This window comes from Ovis canadensis, chromosome 18 (genome assembly GCF_042477335.2).
Source record: "Ovis canadensis isolate MfBH-ARS-UI-01 breed Bighorn chromosome 18, ARS-UI_OviCan_v2, whole genome shotgun sequence".
NCBI classification, from domain to species: Eukaryota; Metazoa; Chordata; class Mammalia; order Artiodactyla; family Bovidae; genus Ovis; species Ovis canadensis.
In genome coordinates, this window is record NC_091262.1 from 59,469,764 (window position 1) to 59,491,218 (window position 21,455).

Sequence of the window (21,455 nt, forward strand, 5' to 3'; positions counted from 1 at the left end):
CCTTCTCCAGGAGATCTTCCTGACCCAGGGATTGAACCCGGGTCTCCCACACTGTAGGCAGACGCTGTACCATCTGAGCCACCAGGGAAGTCAAATCCATATATTGGCACCTTAATCTTTCTACAAAGTACCACTCACAATCAGATACAAGTATTAATTGATAATAAGGCAATCTGTCATTATAGGCAAGAATATGTGAATCAATACTCAGCGAATTTTCTCTCTACAGGTAGACCTACAAGGTCATCTCCACTTTTATGATTCTATGACCATAAAACTACATCAAAACCAGAAAACTACAGGGAGAAAAAGTCAAAACAAGAAGAAATAAAAAATAAGTAAAATATTTAATGGTATCAGCTTAAGGCAACCTGGTACATAGTTTTCTAATAACTGGCTTCACCAATGGGATCTGATTTACTGGTAGCTAAGGCTCTCTTCTTTGGTGAAAAAACACTAATAAAACATGTTAGTCTCTGATTAGTTTTTAAATGGGCTTCCATTATTAACCAACCCAGATTGTGACAAACACATTCTTTAAAATTTAATTAAATACAGTGAGCATTTAGCAGACCTGGCAATTTTTTGTCTCCTTAGAGCCAAAGAGGTTAGAGACAAACCTCCTTAGAGACAAAGAGGTTCACATTTTGTCTCAGAATACTTAATCTAACGTATGTTAACATGAATAATTCATTTTCCAAATTAAAAGAAGAGAATTATTAACTTTTTTGTTTAATGTTTAGCTTAATAGAAGACAGCTGGATTCTCTTATCTGCTTGCTTCCATATTAAATCTGATACAATATCATATGTCAGGTATCCTGGGGACAATTTCGTTGTACATTTGTGAGAGAGCAAGAGTGAAAAAGGTTTTGACCTTATGAACCTCAAAGGTTCTGGGGATTTCTCAGGAGCCTCAGGTTATACTTTGCAACCCACTGCCACCCATTTATATATTTTATACTATCATGTAAGAATCAAATCGCCAGTCTATGTCTGATGCAGGATATAGCATGCTTGGGGCTGGTGCATGGGGATGACCCAGAGGGATGTTGTGGGGAGGGAGGTGGGAGGGGGGTTCATGTTTGGGAACGCGTGTACACCCGTGGTGGATTCATGTCAATGTATGGCAAAACCAATACAGTATTGTAAAGTAAAATAAAGTAAAAATAAAAATAAAAATAAATTACATATAAATAAATCTGTGGTGCTTTTAAAGGCTAAACTCTTTATGTGCTTTATTTACCTCACATCAAAGTACCTGTGGCTCCTCACTGTAGCCTCCAAGTACTAACAACATACAGCACAAAGAATGGGTTTATTTATAAAATAGAGTGTTGATGTCTAGAGTGTTATTATGCCTATTCTATACTGAACTGAAGGGATATGGAGAATAATTTTATCATTTCAAACAATGTGGGCATTTATGCTTTACAGCTGTACCTTTCTTTTAAAGACTGAGCTAGAACTCACAATCATTAAACTGGCCCTAAAAAAAATCATCATCTATGTAACAAACTGTCTCAAGACTTGGCTTCCAGAAATACACGTTAGCCCACAGCTGGCACTAACAAAGTGCCCAGCACTTGACAGTTACTGAGTTTCTTGATTAACTTACCAAATTTGACAATTCACCAAAATTCACTCAACAAATTCACCATAATTTATTTGGTGCCTAATTCACTGCTAGGCACTATGGCTACAATGATGAATGAGTAAGACAAGTATTTATGGAGGGTAATAAGAAAGATCAAAATTAAACAAACATTAAAAAATTTCTGAAACTACTCAGGAGAGATACTATGAAGGAGAATCTAGTTTTCAGAAACGTCATTAAAAAGAGGTCCTTACTGAGCACATGTGTGTGTGCACGTGTGCATACACCTGCTTCATGGGTGGGCAGGTGAAGGGGTGAGGGTAGTCATGGAAGACTTTTCTGGTGTACTCACATTTAAGCTACGATTTTAAAGGCTGAGTAGCCAGGCAAGAAGAGGAGGTGAGAAGGAAAGACAGGAAGGCTGAAGACAGGGAAACAGTTAAGTGTAATGGCTATGAGGATGAAATTATTTGAGAGACAAAAAGATAAGACATTTCTACTAAACTTACCTACAGAGGGACTTGTGCTCTAGCTGGGATTGCTAAGGGCAAAATCATCAGATGCCCATATACCTAATAATTAATGAAATATTTCTGTCTATACCACAATATGAAACATATGAGCCTTCAAATTAAGAAATTATTACACAGATTCTCCATTGTGCAAACTTATCATCAGTATTAACCAAGTAAAAATAGCTTTTCTACTACAATCTAATCTTAGAAATTGATTCCTTTCAAAACATTAATGATTCATTGGAGTCACCACCCTAAAATCTATTTAAGTTGTACCTTAAAAACCACTTTTAAAAATCAGCTGTTACAATAAAAACATCTCAGGGAACTTCAGTTCCCAGCAGTATTGTAAGAAAGATACCCTAGAATCCACTTGCACAGAACACCTAAGTTGTCGCATAAAAAGTATAATATATCTTTTAAATGAATGGCTCAGCTTGTAAGGATATTCTGAGTCTAGAACAAAATCAAAGTATTGATCTAGAGGGGTGAGTATGCAATGCAACAGGTGGGTGCTGTCTTGGACAGCCTTCAGAGCTTTGCTTTAATGCCCTCTGTGTGGACCGGAGAGACCATATAAACGAGAAACCAATCAAGGGTACATCCTCAAACTAATGGTGAGCTAGGAGAGGAAGAAAAAACTTGACTCCAGAGAAGAGTCAGTGAGGAAACTTGTCTGCTGACTTTGAGTAAGGAATACCAGTCTTCCCTGGAAACTCATATTTGCAGGCTGGCTATCACCTAACTTTGAGTGCTGCAAAGTGAGAAGTATCATCAGCAAAGAATTGTAATGTAAAGTAAACCAAGGTTGACAGGACTCCTGAATACCTGAGAGAAGCAAGTGCAAATCTTTTCTGGAGGAACACATGCTTCAACCCAGGTTTCAAAGAAATTCTCATAAGATTCCAAAGAAATGTAAGCTCTTAACATAAAAATCCAAACAAACAAATGAGGGTGAATAAACAAACAAACAAGGCCAGAACAGCAAAAACTTAAGTTACTAGAATTACTGGAATAAGGAATATGAATATTTCAATATATTTTAATATTAAGAAAGTGAAAATATGAACAAATAAGCCACTGTAAAAAAAAAATCACTGTAAAAAATCAGATATTTAAAAACAACCAAATATTAACTTCTAGAAATTAAAATATAAATAATATTATTAAAAACCCAAGAAGGGGAATTCTATTTCCAAGAGTGTGATACTAGGTAACCAATCGTATAACTGAAAAAAAAATTTAATACATTAAAAAAAAAAAACAAACTTGTATCTTCTTAAATGCACTGATGAGCCAAAACGTAGGGAGAAATATTTGAAAATAAAAACTTACATGAGGTCCAAATTCAAGAGAGGTTTTAGGTGTAGCAATGAAATGGTTTCATTTTGAGTGGAACCAATTACTCTGGATTTTATGGATCTATAGGGGCAAGGAAGAAAGAATGATAGGAAACCTCCAAAATTGGAGTTCCAAATGAATATATGTCATCAGTGAAATGCCCGGCTGTATGAAGCATAAGCTGGAATCAAGATTGCTGGGAGAAACATCAATAACCTCATATATGCAGATGGCACCACCCTTATGGTAGAAAGTCAAGGGGACCTATAAGAGTCTCTTGATGAGGGTGAAAGAGAAGAGTGAAAAAGCTGACTTAAAACTCAACATTCAAAAAATAAAGATGACGGCATCCAGTCCCATCACTTAAAACTACCCCATTAAAAGTCTGCAAGGAAAACTGCCCATACATAGAGGCAAAGTAGATAACAGAGATCTTCTCAGAGACACTGTCACCAAAAGCTAGCCTTAATACAGGTTTACACTTGTACGTTCATATTATCTGGCTGGCTTAAACTTCAGGAGTTCAGTTTAATGTGAGATTGGAAGAGTTTCCTTGCCTCTATATGAAGTAAATGCATCTCCTCTCTGGAACAATCAATCTTTAACAAACCAAATCAAGAAACAGTCATAAGTAGCAAAAGTTCAGAATCAAAATTCTGATCACAAAATATTTCAAGAGAATATATAGCACCATGAAGAGGAGCATTCAGAAACAAAATATGGCAGACTCAGACCTATAAAGACTTCAGGAATATCAGGAGGATCACTCAATAGAAAATAAAATATAAATATAATAAAAAATTTTGTATCAATACATAAAAAGTAAGGTATGAACTAGAGACCTAAAATTGACCAAACAGACTGGCCAACTTCCAGAAACAGCTGTAATTAGAAAGTATCCAGAATATAGCAAGGAGAGACAAAGAGATTGAAAATATATATGTGAGATTAGTAGATGTATAAAGCAGGAAGGTTTAACACATATCTTGAAATGCAAAAAAAAAAGGACAGAGGCAATATTTAAAGAGAGAATGATGGCTGGAAATTTTCCATAACTGTCCAATTATACTAATCCATAAATACAGTATGCCCAAACTATCCCCTGAAGAATAAAAGGAAATCTAGACCTGAACAGTGAAAAGTGAAAGTGGAAGTCACTCAGTGGTGTCCAACACTTTGCAACCCCGTGTACTATACAGTCCATGGAATTCTCCAGGCCAGAATACTGGAGCGGATAGCCTTTCCCTTCTCCAGGGGCTCTTCTCTTTGATCCGTGGGATCAAACCCAGGTCTCCCACATTGCAGGTGGATTCTTTACCAACTGAGCCACATAGGAAGCCCAAGAATACTGGAGTGGGTGGCCTATCCATTCTCCAGTGGATCTTCCTGATTCAGGAATCGAACTGGAGTCTCCTACATTGCAGGTGATTCTTTACCAACTGAGCTATCAGGGAAGTCCCAAATATGCCACAGTAAATACAAAATGCCAAATAATTTTTTTTAAAAAGGTATTAAAAGCCAGAGAAAAACAACTGACCTATAAGACATCAAGAGCTCAACTACTGATTGACATGTCAACAGTAACACGGTAAACCAGAAGAGTGGGAAAGTATCTGATATGTACTGGGTGAAAATAACTGTCAATCTAGAATTTTATATGCAGTGGAAAAAATATGTGGGCAAAATAAAAGGCATTCTCAGAACAAAAATTTGTAAGTGTTTGACATCCACTAAGTTTACTCCTTGGAAGGAAAGTTATGATCAACCTAGATAGCATATTAAAAAGCAGAGATATTACTTTGCCAACAAAGGTCCGTCTAGTCAAGGCTATGGTTTTTCCTGTGGTCATGTATGGATGTGACAGTTGGACTATGAAGAAAGCTGAGCGCCGATGCTTTTGAATTGTGGTGTTGGAGAAGACTCTTGAGAGTCCCTTGGATTGCAAGGAGATCCAACCAGTCCATTCTGAAGGAGATCAGTCCTGGGTGTTCTTTCGAAGGACTGATGCTAAAGCTGAAACTCCAATACTTTGGCCACTGCATCCGAAGAGTTGACTCATTGGAAAAGACCCTGATGCTGGGGGGGATTGGGGGCAGGAGGAGAAGGGGACGACAGGATGAAATGGCTGGATGGCATCACTGACTCGATGGACATGAGTTTGGGTAAACTCCAGGAGCTGGTGATAGACAGGGAGGCCTGGCATGCTGCAATTCATGGGGTTGCAAAGAGTCGGACATGACTGAGCGAATGAACTGAACTGCAAGTAAATTCTCAATGATGAATTTCAAGCAGAGGAAAGTAATTCTAAATGAAAGATCTGAAAAGGAAGAAATAATCAAAAGGAGTGATGAATAAAACTAACTGCAAATCAACTGAATACACAGGTAATAATGATACTGGAGTTAAATATATAAACATGCAAAATAGAACTGAATTATTTGTTAATAACAATATATTATTTGGGGAGAAATTAGAATAATAGGGTTCTATTAACCTTGTATTATTTAGGAAGAGGGTAAAAAAACAATAATTTTATATTTGGAAAGTGAAGTATGTATGTTAAAATTTAGATAGTTATCACTAAAGGAAAAGAAAAAACTTTCAAACCAAGTGATAGGAAGGAGGATACAGAATGAAAAATCATCAATTAAAAAGAAAGCAAAAAATAAGAGGAATATAAAAAATACAGACATAAGAAAAATGAAAACAACAAAATAAGATCATATCAATAAATCCAAACATATCAGTAATTATAATAAATATTCCAGTTAAAAGACAAAGATTTTTTAAAATCCAACCATATTTACAAAAGACATATAAAATATAATAAAGAGGACTTAAAATTAAAGAATTAAAAATATATACATGAGGATAATTATAATAAAAAGTGGTATTAAAGTACTAAAAGTAGACAGATTACTATAGGTAGACTTTAAGCAAATTAAGTTTTCTTTCTTACTACAGATAATTTCTACAGATTAAGAGGTCCACAAACAAAAAGTTTAACTCACCAAGAAGATATAAAATTATAAATATGTATGTACTTCATTACAAAGCTTCAAAATATACAAAGGAAAATTTATGGAACTACAAAGAAAAAATAAGCAAATCACCATCAGAACAAAAGATTTTAATACACACTTCTCCATAACTGTGAGGTCAAGCTGACCAAATATTTTAGGTAGGAATACAGAAAAGTTCACCAACACAATAATAAGTTTGATTTAATAAACTTTAAAAATCATGAACTTCATAGAAAAGAATACATTCTCTTTGAACATACAGGACATTTATGAGGATTGACTACATACTAATTACACAAATTATATCCTCTGCCAAAAAGAATCACATTAGAAATCTGTAAGAAAAAAGAAAACTAGAAAAATCTTGTTTGGAAGATGGACACCTAAGTAACTCACAGGTCAAAGAAGGTATTAACATGAAAATTAGAAAACATTTAGAAGTGAATAATACACATAGAAAGTATGTAGACTGTAGCTAAAACAGCATTCAGAGGTAAATTAACAGTCTCAAAAATGCTTATATGAAAAAAATGTTGAGCCTAATTAGCTACGAAAAGAACCATCAAATAAAATCAAGAAAAGTAGAAAGAAATAACAAGCAGCAAAATTAATAAATGAGAAAATGAACATAAAACACAGAGGATCAACAAGGCCAAAAGTTCACTCTTTGCAAAGACTAATAAAACTGACAAATCTCGTAAGAATCATCAAGAAAAAACAAACAGGGAACAAATACTAACAGAAATGACAAGGAAAAACATGAATATAAATGCTCCAGAGATTTAAAAAGATTATAAGAGAATGCATTTAAAAACAAATGTAATGAACAAGTCCCTACAAAAACAAACATACTCAAACTGACTCAAGAACTAGAAAACCTTTATAGTTCTATAAGCTTTAAATTTTCCCATAAGCAAAGTAGAGTCCACTCATACTTGTCAAATATCTTTCCTTTCGCACTTGTCTCATATTCTGTCAACCCAAACCTTAGAGCTGGCAACTCACTGCCAAAGCTGGACAAAATGTTACAACTTGTTTGTTTACCTTAGACTGACAAAGCTAATGCTGCCTCATGCTTTCTTTCACATATCAACAAACATGTAGGAGATGAAAATCTGTTTTGCCTGAGAGCTCCCTGGCATGTGAAGACAGTGTGGCATAGAATAAAGAGTACTAACAGAATTTTAGTCCAGGATCTACCACTTACTTGCTGTGAGACTTGAATGATCCCCTTCAGCTACAAAACTCAATGATGTTTACCTGTAAAAGTTAAGTACCTTTGCTATTAAGAGCAAATGATTAGTTTTCAAAAGGTTTATTTTCCCATAAAATTTCCATGTAACTGAAAATTTCTATGTAACTGAAAATGTGCACTCAGGAATTTTTAACTATCTTTATGTGAAATAGGTTTTATTCTTCTCCCTTCCCTCTTCTTTATTTTATTCCCCAAACAATATATGCATTAGGCAAATTTAATTTCAGAATGCCTTAGAAGACAAAAACCGAGCCTCCGTGCGGAGGATAAAGACACTCTATTCATAAATCATTTTTTATTAATTTTAGAGTGAAAGATAAATACTTTTAATATAACTTATTAACAAATTATAGGAAGAAAACTTTCAAACCATAAAGTGAGTCACTAAGAAAATTATTCTGGTAACAGAAGAAATATTGGGGGGATAATTATTAAACCAAAGTTATCATACACTAAAAAAATAACTGAAAACATTCAAAGATTAGATATAGTAAGTTTTAAAAACTAAATATGAACTTTAAAAAACTTTTTCATGAAAAATAAATTCTAAATAGCTAAAAGTCAGTATATTTAATATTAAAGGCAAAAGTTTGTATTACAAATTAAAAATATTGAGAGATATTTTACCTGACGAAATATCTCTGTGACAAAGTTTACGTTACTTCTTTTAGAAGAAAAAACTCGGCGAACTATTTCAATGTCTGTGAGATGCTCTTCATCAATACTACAGAGACTAGAAGAGCTAGGTTCTCGCTCCGTGAGAGTGCTTGTGTTGGAATGAGACTGTTCAGGTTCTGTACTTCTATCTGTTTTATCAGCATTATCATTTTTGTTTTCTTCTCTGGATACCAAACTAGCAGCTGCTCTCTAAAAGAAAAACAAAGTGGGAGAATGTCACGATCCTTTAACTCAATATTTTGTCTTCCAATAGCAAATACTGACAAAATTCAAAGCATTCCATAAGTAACTTATAGCATTGTTTAAAATCTAGGAATAGAGTTTCATTTAGAATACATGCTAAATAATTAAATGGCAATGAAATAATTCAATATCTAAGTGACATAGTGATACACAATAAACATCTACTCAATTAAGTTTTTCAGTGTGTTTGTAGCACAAACAAGTTACGAATTAGACTGGGTAAAAGAATAATGCCAATGGAGTCAGCTTGATCTTCAATAACAAATACCTTAAAACTGGACTATTTATTGTCTTAAATGTGTGAAGTCATCTCTATTTTACCATAAACAAAGATTATGCAAGCAAAAACTTCTTTAAAAAACCAAAGGAACAGAGAAAAAATGACAGAAAAAGTAGAAATGAAACTAACATAAAATATAAATTAGAAAACTCTACATTCTAATAACCTTAACAATTTTCACCATGACTGAAGATGATGGCTGAACTTAGGGAAAAAGCAAAAGTCTTCAGGCAGTATTAAAGAAATTACTACCATGGTATGATAGGTAGCACTATACAATTGCATGATAATATACTTCTGGTACATTATTCAATTTTTGGTCTCAGTTCTAGCATCTATAAAATAAAAGGGTTTTAAGTATGTAAATGATCTCAAATATGCCTTCCCAACTAAAAAAAAAAATCTTATTTTTAGTTTATTGAATTCTGGGATCAGAAAGAATAGTTCAGCTTCAGAGTGTCTACATTCAAAACTCTTTGTAGAGAACCTAGAACAATGTTTCAGGGAAAACACATCACATAATCTGCTATAGACAAATAAAAGGCTAGAGGGAATATAAGTAAAATTTTCCGAATGTTAATGAACATACTTTATACCCCCACTTAACTTTTAAAGTACTTAAAGAGGTTGTATAAAAAAGCACACACATATTAAATATCTTTAAAATGAGGAAATATGAGAAAAGGAAAATAAAAATAAAAACACTGCAATAAAGACAATTTCAGGAAAAAAATGCACACTGAGAGGAGGGGCAAAAAAGAGGGTAATGGTTTAATTAAAAATACAGAATTTTAAATATTAGTTCTTCCACTGCATAGCTGTGTAACTTTACACCACATTTCTAGAGTCAGTGTTCCTGAAAAAGAGGACATGACATGGCGACAGGACTTTAAAACAGTACTCTATGAATGGGATTTCCCTGGTGGTTCAGTGGTTAAGAATCTGTCTCCGAACACAGGGAATGTGAGTTTGATCCTTGGTTGGGTAACTAAGATCCCATATGCTACAGAGCAACTACTGAGCCCATGTGCTACAACTAAGACTTAAGGCAATGAAAATAAGTAACTAAATATTTAAAAAGTAAATAAAAAATAAATAGAACTATGAAGGTCATTTAATTGCAAGTTGTTTCCAATTGCAAGAATTTGCACAATTCAGAATATTTTTATTTGTACAATTTAGAATATTTTTAATACTGTACAATTAACATGAAATAAAGAAATAAGCTGAGACTTGTATATGACTGAAATTATCTTCTATACCTTACAACATTACAAACTGCATTTTTCATTAAGAAAACTATTGTTTCTATAATGCTTATTAAAATCTGGATTTACAAAACACATTTATAAAAAGAATGTAGCATTATTATTTGTTTAAAATGTGTTCTACATCTAAGGAACTGAAATCAGTGGACAAATCTCTAAACCCATTTTTAACTTTAACAAGTTTGCTCTGTGTGTGTATTACCTGAATATTTTTTGGCAAGACTTCACCTTCCATCCCAGGAATATGAGGTCCTGTATGCGGCTTTGGCTCCAGCCAGAATGAAACCAGCCAACGAATGACAATAACACGAGCCTTAATGAAAGGCTCCTTTGTACAATAGATTGCCTCATTGGTTTCAGCATCCTTCTTTATCATGACATAATGCGGCTTTGGTCTCATCTGTGGGATATCTACACAGAATGAAACAAAAACCAAAATAAGAAAAGAATTATGCTTAGATAAATCTGTGTTTTTAAATATTTCAGAAAACGTGATAATATCCTGATTTAAGAAATAGAATTAATACCTTTTAAAATAATTTGCTAGATATTAGCATGGAATCTAGAAGACTGACACATATACAGCTGATATATGGAAATGTGCAAAAATATCACTAAAAAAATCATTAAAAATATTAAGAAACTTCCAGAGCCATTTAAAATTAATGAGAGCTCACTTCAATTAACTAGGTCTGAGACACATATTTTGATATCATACAAAGTATGAGAATTGTCATAGAAAAATTATTTTTAAAGCAAATATTATTTTCAATGGTAAAGGTCTGCTACTCTAACTTAAGTCATTTCTACCAGCCTTAATGACTATGCCTAAGCTTGTGAGCTGTCTAAACTTGGCAGAGCTTAGAACAGAAACATCTTTGGGCAAAAAAGACATCTCCACATACAGGCTGTCAATGGCTTCTATACATGGCAGTGGTCTACTTCTAACCCAGGCTTTGTCCTTGAGGCTATAGCTTCAAGGTTCCGAAAAACATTTTGGCACGGACACTGAATAATGGAACAAGATATGATCAAAATATATGATAATATAATTATTCATACAGAATTTGAAAGAGAGATACAAAACCAAACCTTTGAGGGACCTTTAAAAAGTTTTACAAAATACTTTAAAGATGATACCAAACATTAGAATTAAGTTTAATTTGTGATCACAAATATTCCTGGTAGGCTAACTTCTCCAAGAGGTGATACCCAGAAATAAGTTTTTGATAAATCTCTTCATTTGGAGTGAAAATTCTCCACTGATAAAATTGCACCTTCAGTATGACATTCAATATGAATCATGGTACACTATCTCCAATTAATCAATACAAATTAAATGTTACAAGTTTTCTGCAGGTAATAAATGCTAAATTTCTACTCATGAATGTTTTACTATTACATATAATATTTTAGAAAATTACAAAGATTACTTACCAAGTACAGGATGATATAAACTATTCTCCTTACAGATGTTTGGGAAAATATAAGGCAAATAATATTTCTTAAAATGTGAAAACAGAAATGAAAATCCTTTTTCTTGGTTTTCTTTGTTCTTCCACTCTAAACTTTTTACCTAAAAATAAACAAAAAATTAGAATCATTCCAGGAGGAAAAAAAATACTAGTTGTTAAAAACAAGCTTATAAGAGGCTACCTAAGCAATAAACTAGACTACAAAGATAAAAAGCTAAATCTGTGTATGTACATATGTTTATGTAAATAGAAAAACTTGTGCCATGCAAATACAATATACAGTTTACCCCTGAACAACCTGGGGGTTGAAGTGCCGATCCTCTGTGCACTTAAAAATTCATTCGTAACGTTGCAGTCAGCCCTTCAAATTCATAGATTCAAGCAACAGTGGCTTGTGTAGTAGTGTAGATCATATTTATTGAAAAATATCTGTGTATATAAGGGGACCTATATTGTTCAAAGGTCAATGATATATGTTATCTTTCAAAAACCTTATAATGTGCTCTGAAAAACTGTCAAAGTTGACTTAAAACTCGGCTCTACTACTGACAAAGATGATAGTGTTCTTTCCTCTTTCTCCCTTCCTGAATAATTCAGCCTAAAAGTCAAACAAAACAGGCATATGTGAGAGGGTAGAGTGGAAAGCATGAAAGAGCGTCAGTCAAGCGCAGGCAATCAGAGCCTGACTACAGGAGGCGTCCAGGAAGGGAGTGTAACAGAGGCAGTTCAGTGGGGACTCAGAGTCTTACAGGGGTGAGGAAAGGATCCATCAAGTGTAGAGCAGAGTAAGCCAGAAGGAGCAGAGCTGTGAAATAGAGGGTGTGAAAACTCCAGTAGGCTGAGGAAGATATCTAACTAGGGGGATAATAAAGTGGACCTGAGTGGACCACAGCGAGATACTACTGTACATTAACTTTAGAATGACCAGAACTACAGACTGACCATATCAACTGATGGTGAGTATATGAAGCAACCTTATATAGTCACAAACATAGCTAGTGGAATATAAAAAGGTATAACCACTTGGAAAAAATATACCTACCATACAATCTAGCTATTCCACTACTAGATATTTACCCAAGGGAAAAGAAAGTCTGTATTCACACAAAGACTTATTTACCAATAATCATAGTAGTTTTATCTATAATAGCCCAAAACTAGAAACAATTCACTGTACCATCCGTAGATGACTGGATAACAAATCACAGCATATCCATACACTGAAAAGTTACTCAGCAATAAAAAGAACCAAACTATAGATACATACAATAATAAAGATTTTTAAATTATGCTGGGAAAAAAAAAAGGCCAGACCAAAAATAGAAGAAAAAAAGAGGTAAATATGATCCTACTTATATGAAAATACAGAAGATGCAAACTACAGTGAAAGTAAATCAGATCGACAGGAGCCTGGGGAACAAGATGACGAAGGGTGGCAGGCAGGTACAGAAGGGAGGATTATTATGGCATCTGAGAATTTGTAGGGGTGATAGATACATTCATTATCTTGATTGTTGTGATGGTCTCAGGGGGGTTTACATGTAATAAAATTCATCAAAATGTACTTTTCAAACATTACAGTTTACTGTGTGTCAAATGTATCTCAATAAACCAGTAAAACAATTTTAAAAATTTACATGAAAAACAAAAGACATTTTAAAAATAAAAACTGGTAATACAGTAACGGTAACTACTCACTACAAAACACAACTATATATCATAGTTGGTTATTCTAAATACTATACACTAATTACTTAAGCCCCAAACACCAAAATGAGATATGTATTATTTTTTTGTCTCTAGGCACATAGAGGTTAAGTAATTTACCAAAAATCATACTATCAGTAAGATGCAGAGTCAGGATTCAAACCCTGGCCATCTCGTTCAGGGTGCAAATTAACTTCATAACGTTTGTTTGAAAGACACAGGGAATTTTTGTGTTCAAAACAATTAAAAGAAATATGTATATGCTAAAAGTGTTTTCATCAATCAGGATATGCACATTTCATATATGAAGACAAACAGGTTAACTTACATAATATAGGTACCTAAAATTTTTAAAAGTACAAGTAGGTTTAAGTTAACTAACATCCCTCCACCCTCTAAGGGCATCCTTACTCCACCTCCTCAATTGCTGCTTCTAGTCAGATTGATCCCTAAATCAAACCATCTTTCATTTAAAATGCCACAGCTGCTAACTATAAACGAAAGACTAGAAAGTAAACACAACTGGCTCACATAAGGTATATACACATAAAGTTCAGATTCTGCTCAGTTCAGTCCCTCAGTCATGTCTGATTCTTTGCGAGCTCATGGACTGCAGCATGCCAGGCCTCCCTCTCCATTACCAACTCCCGGTACTCAAACTCATGTCCAGTGCGTTGGTGATGCCATCCAACCATCTCATCCTGTCGTCCCCTTCTCCTCCTGCCTTCAATCTTTCCCAGTATCAGGGTCTTTTCAAATGAGTCAGTGTTTTGCATCAGGTGGCCAAACTATTGGAGTTTCAGCTTCAGCATCAGTCCTTCCAATGAACATTCAAGACTGATTTCCTTCAGATGTGCTGGCTGGATCTCCTTGCTGTCCAAGGCACTCTCATGACTTCTCCAACACCACAGTTCAAAAGCATCAATTCCTTGGTGCTCAGCTTTCTTTATAGTGCAACTCTCACATCCATACATGACAACTGGAAAAACTATAGCTTTGACTAGACGGACTTTTGTTGACAAAGTAACGTCTCTGCTTTTTAATAAGCTGTCTAGTTTGGTCATAACTTTCCTTCCAAGGAGTGTCTTTTAATTTCATGGCTGCAGTCACCATCTGCAGTGATTTCGGAGCCCCCAAAAATAGTCTCTCACTGTTTCCCCACTTACTTGCCATGAACTGATGGGACTGGATGCCATGATCTCTTAGTTTTCTGAATGCTGAGTTTTAAGCCAGCTTTTTCACTCTCCTCTTTCACTTTCATCAAGAGGCTCTTTAAAAAATTTAAAAAAAAAAAGAAGAGGCTCTTTAGTTCTTCTTCATTTTCTGCCATAAGGGTGGTCATCTGCATATCTGAGGTTATGGATATTTCTCCCGGCAATCTTGATTCCAGCTTGTGCTTCATCCAGCCCAGCATTTTGCATGATGTACTTACTCTGCATATAAGTTAAATGAGCAGGGTGACAATACACAGCCCTGATATATTCCTTTCCCGATTTGGAAACAGTCTGTTGTTCCATGTCCAATTCTATCTGTTGCTTCTTGAGCTGCATGCAGATTTGTCAGGAGGCAGGTGAGGTGGTCTGGTATTCCCATCTTTTGAATTTTCCAGTTTGTTGTGATCCACACAGTCAAAGGCTTTGGCATAGTCAATAAAGCAGAAACAGATGTTTTTCTGGAACTCTCTTGTTTTTTCAATGATCTAGCCGATGTTGGCAATTTGATCTCTGGTTCCTCTGCCTTTTCTAAATCCAGCTTGAACATCTGGAAGTTAACAGCTCACATATTGTTGAAGCCTGGCTTGGAGGATTTTGAGCATTACTTTGCTAGTGTGTGAGGTGAGTGCAATTGTGTGGTAGTTTGAACATTCTGGCATTGCCTTTCTTTGGGACTGGAATGAAAACCAACCTATTCCAGTCCTGTGGCCACTACTAAGTCTTCCAAATTTGCTGGCATATTGAGTGTAGCACTTTTAGAGCATCATCTTTCAGGATTTGAAATAGCTCAACTGGAATTCCATCACCTCATTAGCTTTGTTCATAGTGATGCTTCCTAAGGCCCACTTAACTTCATGTTCCAGGATGTCTGGCTCTAGATGAGTGACCTTACCATTGTGATTATTTGGGTTATAAAGATCTTTTTTGTACAGTTCTTCTGTGTATTCTTGCTACCTCAATATTTTCTGCTTCTGTTAGGTCCATACCATTTCTGTCTTTTATTGAGCCCATCTTTGCATGAAATGTTCCCTTCGTATCTCTAATTTTCTAGAAGAGATCTCTAGTCTTTCCCATTCTACTGCTTTCCTCCATTTCTTTGCATTGATCACCAAAGAAGGCTTTTGTATCTGTCCTTGCTATTCTTTGGAACCCTGCATTTAAACGGGTGTATCCTTGCTTTTCTCCTTTGCCTTCATTTCTCTTCTTTTCATAGCTGTTTGTAAGGTCTCCTCAGACAACTATTTTCCCTTTTTGCATTTCTTTTTCTTGGGGATGGTCTTGATCCCTGCCTCCTGTACAATGTCACAAACCTCTATTCATAGTTCTTTGGGCACTCTATCAGATCTAATCCCTTGAATCTATTTGTCATTTCCACTGTATAGTCGTAAAGGATTAGATTCAGGTCATTCCTGAATGGTCTAGTGGTTTTCCCTACTTTCTTCAATTCAAGTCTGAATTTGGCAATAAGGAGTTCATGATCTGAGTCACAGTCAGCTCCAGGTCTTGTTTTCACTGACACTATAGACATAAAGAGTCTACTATAAAAATTTCTCTCTCTAGCTCCCTTTCTAAGAGGTTCATAATCCCTCTAATGATTTTATTTCAGGAAGAGCATATTAACATATTTTCAGAAGTAAAAATCTGTTACTCCTCCTTTAGGAAAATAAGCAAGTATGTACTATTACAGCATAACTGGAAGGAGTTGAAAATGAACTACCCACAGGACAGTAAGAAGGGTGATACAGAAGAAGATTACACATACCTGAATTACTATATATTTTAAAAGTGCTTCAAGAAAATAGCTTGTAAGATCTTCTTGTCCTTTATCTCCTGATTGTGGGGGGACAAGTGGAGTGATTTCCTCTATAGTGACTTGAGCTATCCAAAGACAAAAGTTTGGTATAACCACAAATTTAAGAAGATGATAATATGACCCAAATAAAATTTAACTACAAAACGGATAAGCAAAGAATAAGCAAAGCTTGAGAATATTCTAACGACTGAAACTTGAAATAAACCTAAGGTCATACTGACAGCCCATCACAACAACCATCAACTTTAATAATCAACTGTTTCATGAACCCCTGATCAAGGAAATGTGATACAGGGATGGACAGATATTCAGGGAGTAAGAGTGAATAACGTCAGCCTGAAAAAGAACTGCTCATGATATTTTCAAATTCAGATTAAGAGTGTACATGACAAAATTCCATAAATATTATAAAAACATATAATACTATGCATATTCATCAATTAAAGGACAATCTGATTACCCTAGGTAATGTCCATGCTTGTTTAAGGTAGCATTTTATTCAAAGGATGAAATACTATTAATATTTCCCTTCCCGAAAGAAAGAGAAGTTAGCATTTTAGTTCCCTGTTTATAAAAGTCCACTTGTAAAAAAAGAAGAAACTTGCACATTTTTTAACTTTTTAGATATTCAAAAACATTGATTATAACAAAAGCAATTCAAGAAAATCAACCCACAACTAGCTAAATTCTCTTAAATATTTCCCAGGCAACACAATCAGTACCTGGTTTAGCATAAGCAGGTTCCCAAACCTATTTCTAAGTAAACAGAAGGCAAGAAATTAAGCCCAAAGATGATTTTTTTTAAACAGTTCTCTTTGCACAAAGTAAAACATACTTGGACTTCAGTGTACATCAAAATTACCTAAGGGAACAAGCTGATACATGACAATTCAAAATTAAATGTAAAAATGGCCTATATTAAACAATAACAGGGGTCTTACAGGCCCTAGTGAGAAAGCCTCTTGCACAGCTAGCTAATTCCTAGAGAGAAAACTACAGGCCTGAAAGTTTGTCTTTCAAATATAAACTAAATATCCAGAGCCCATATCTCTACACTTCCTCTGTTGGGCTCTTACACTCAGGGCTGCTGTTGCTAAATCACTTCAGTCGTGTCCGACTCTGTGAGACCCCATAGACGGCAGCCCACCAGGCTCCCCCGTCCCTGGGATTCTCCAGGCAAGAACACTGAACTGGGTTGCCATTTCCTTCTCCAATGGGTGAAAGTGAAAAGTGAAAGTGAAGTTGCTCAGTCCTGTCCAACCTGTCCGATTCTTCTTCGCGACCCCATGGACTGCAGCCTACCAGGCTCCTCCATCCATGGGATTTTCCAGGCAAGAGTACTGGAGTGGGCTGCCATTTCCTTCTCCATACATTCAAGGCTACTAATCTCCTAACCTAATGACCCCTAGGCCTAGGTACCAAATAACCAGATACAACCTCTATGCCCCAGAGCCTGCTATTAATAAAATTATCCTAACTAGCCAGTCTTAGACATGCTCACCCTACTTCACACATTTCTGACTGAGCTCTTGCCCATGATATCCACCCCTACCCTTTAAGCCCCATCCCCGACTGACCCTGGTGTTTCCCTGTGTGATCACCCTCCTTGGTGTGGCACAACCATTTCTCCTGGGAACTATGAGTAACAAGCTATTTTTTAACAGCAATCATCTCCTGATCTGTTGGCCTCATTATACCTGGATGTTAAAATTTTTATTTATTAACATTTTTCTACTGAAGTATAACTGACATACAACATTATACTAGTTTCAGGTGTACATGATTCAACATTTGTATGCACTATAAAAAAATCATGCCAATAAGTATTTATTATCTGTCACCAAAATTACAAAAAAAATTTTTTTCTTGTGATTAAAAACTTCTAATATTTACCTTCTAAGCAACTTTCAAATTCACAACAATTGTCATCAACTACATCCTGATGACTTATGTTATTTACTTTCTGACTAGAAGTTTGTAACTCTAGATCCCCTTCACCAATTTTGCCCACCCTCAAACCCCTGCCCCTACCCTGCTCAAACCCCCTACTCCCTGACCCGCAACCGCAAATCCTTTTTCTCTGAGTTTTCTTTTATAAATCCCACATTTAAAAACACGGCCTTGGATTAACCAGTTAAAAATGTACAGACATTAAAAAATATATATTAACAAACTATACAAAATTTTTAAAATAATGATGGAAAAGATGAATCTTACTTTCTTGTAGGTTGAGTGGAGGATTAATGAGGTTATCTAAAGTTCGAGGTCCATATTCAGACTGTGGTGCTGAAAATCCAGGGATTAAGCATGAAAACATCCAAAGCTGTTCTTTGCTACAGTTATTCTGAAGAGCTTGCAACCATAATAAGAAAAGCCGAACACCTTCCCGCCTAATCTAAAATGAAATGAAATGAAAAACAGTAGTTTTATTTAAAATGGAAATATTTTCTTCCTTCCATGCACAAATTCTCTGGAAGATGGTTATAGACTGATACTCTCCAAAGGAGAGGAAGAAAAGGAAGGCAGGCAGGAGAGGGAGTCAGAATGATAGCCATGACAATTTACTGACCCCCTTAGCACTTATAAATCTAAATTTATGGATTCTGAACAAATAAACTTGGTCTCTAACTACTTAAGGAGTTCATGATCCGAGCCACAGTCAGCTCCTGGTCTTGTTTTTGCAGACTGTTATAGAGCTTCTCCATCTTTGGCTGCGAAGAATATAATCAATCTGATTTCAGTGTCGACCATCTGGTGATGTCCATGTGTAGAGTCTTCTCTTGTGTTGTTGGAAGAGGGTGTTTGCTATAACCAATGTGTTCTCTTGGCAGAACTCTATTACCTTTGCCCTGCTTCATTCTGTATTCCAAGGCCAAATTTGCCTGTTACTCCAGTTACTCCTACTTTTGCATTCCAGTCCCCTATGATGAAAAGGACATTTTTCTTGGGTGTTAGTTCTAGAAGGTCTTGTAGGTCTTCATAGAACTGTTCAACTTCACCTTCTTCAGCGTTACTGATCGGGGCTTTAAGAGATTTAAGATTTAAGGGACTAGATCTGATACACAGAGTGCCTGATGAACTATGGATGGAGGTGCGTGACACTGTACAGGAGACAGGAAACAAGACCATCCCCAAGAAAAAGAAACACAAAAAAGCAAAATGGCTGTCTGAGGAGGCTTTACAAATAGCTGTGAAAAGAAGGGAGTAAAAAGTAAAGGAGAAAAGGAAAGGCATACCCATTTGAATGCAGAGTTCTAAAGAATAGCAAGGAGAGAGAAGAAAGCCTTCCACAGCGATCAATGCAAAGAAATAAAGGAAAACAACAGAATGGGAAAGACTAGAGAGCTCTTCAAGAAAATTAGAGATACCAAGGGAACATTTCATGCAAAGATGGGCTCGATAAAGGACAGAAATGGTATGGACCTAACAGAAGCAGAGTCTATTAAGAAGAGGTGGCAAGAATACACAGAAGAACTTTACAAAAAAGATCTTCATGACCCAGATAATCACAATGGTGTGATCACTGACCTAAAGTCAGACATCCTGGAATGTGAAGTTAAGTGGGCCTTCGGAAGCATCACGACAAACAAAGCTAGTGGAGGTGACGGAATTCCAGTTGAGCTATTTCAAATCCTGAAAGATGATGCTGTGAGAGTGCTGCTCTCAAGATGCCAGCAAACTTGGAAAACTCAGCAGTGGCCATAGGACTGGAAAAGGTCAGTTTTCATCCAATCCCAAAGAAAGGTAATGCCAAAGAATGCTCAAACTACTGCACAATTGCACTCACCTCACACGCTAGTTAAGTAATGCTTAAAATTCTCCAACCCAGGCTTCAGCAATATGTGAACTGTTAACTTCCAGATGTTCAAAATGGTTTTAGAAAAGGCAGAGGAACCAGAGATCAAATTGCCAACATCCGCTGGATCATGGAAAAAGCAACAGAGTTCCAGAAAAACATCTCTTTCTGCTTTATTTACTATGCCAAAGCCTTTGACTGTGTGGATCACAATCAACTGTGGAGAATTCTGAAAGAGATGGGAATACCAGACCACCTGACCTGCCTCTTGAGAAACCTATATGCAGGTCAGAAAGCAACAGTTAGAACTGGACATGGAACAACACACTGGTTCCAAATAGGAAAAGAAGTACGTCAAGGCTGTATATTGTCATCCTGCTTATTTAACTTATATGCAGAGTACATCATGAGAAACGCTGGGCTGGAGGAAGCACAAGCTGGAATCAAGATTTCCAGGAGAAATATCAATAACCTCAGATATGCAATTGACACCACCCTTACAGCAGAAAATGAAGAAGAACTAAAGAGCCTCTTGAAAGTGAAAGAGGAGAGTGAAAAAGTTGGCTTCAAGCTCAACATTCAGAAAACGAAGATCATGGCATCCGATCCCATCACTTCATGGGAAATAAATGGGGAAATAGTGGAAACAGTGGCAGACTTGACTTTTCTGGGCTCCAAAAGCACTGCAGAAGGTGACTGCAGCCATGAAATCAAAAGACGCTTACTCCTTGGAAGGAAAGTTATGACCAACCTAGATAGTATATTCAAAAGCAGAGACATTACTTTGCCAACAAAGGTCCATCTAGTCAAGGCTATGGTTTTTCCAGGGGTCATGTATGGATGTGAGAGTTGGACTACAAAGAATGCTGAAGAATTGTTGCTTTTGAACTGTGGTGTTGGAGAAGACTCTTGAGAGTCCCTTGGACTGCAAGGAGATCCAACCAGTCCATCCTGAAGGAGATCAGTCCTGGGTGTTCACTGGAAGGACTGACGTTGAAGCTGAAACTCCAATACTTTGGCCACCTGATGTGAAGAGCTGACTCACTGGAAAAGACCCTGATGCTGGCAAAGATTGAGGGCTGGAGGAGAAGGGGACGACAGAGGATAAGATGGTTGGATGGCATCACTGACTTGATGGACATGGGTTTGGGTAGACTCTGGGAGTTGGCGATGGACAGGAGGCCTGGTGTGCTGCAATTTATGGGGTCACAAAGAGTTGGACATGACTGAATGACTGAACTGAACTACTTA

At 36.0% G+C, this 21,455-nt stretch overlaps 1 protein-coding gene across 7 annotated transcripts in view; it reads right to left on the minus strand.

Annotated features, from left to right (window-relative positions):
- The window catches only part of RALGAPA1 (Ral GTPase activating protein catalytic subunit alpha 1), a 200,128-nt gene that overhangs the window by 133,505 nt on the left and 45,168 nt on the right, over positions 1 to 21,455 (minus strand). For 5 of the 7 annotated variants that reach the window (XM_069558714.1, XM_069558708.1, XM_069558712.1 and 2 more), the window contains exons 6-10: positions 18,626 to 18,803; positions 16,358 to 16,473; positions 11,637 to 11,775; positions 10,402 to 10,610; positions 8,358 to 8,597 (exon numbers count right to left, since the gene is read on the minus strand). In XM_069558714.1, coding sequence (XP_069414815.1) covers positions 8,358 to 8,597; positions 10,402 to 10,610; positions 11,637 to 11,775; positions 16,358 to 16,473; positions 18,626 to 18,803 — 882 coding nt within the window. Of the gene's footprint in view, positions 1 to 7,682; positions 7,739 to 8,357; positions 8,598 to 10,401; positions 10,611 to 11,636; positions 11,776 to 16,357; positions 16,474 to 18,625; positions 18,804 to 21,455 lie in introns of those variants that run through there. The other 2 variants (XM_069558713.1, XM_069558711.1) reach the window with 1 other exon arrangement.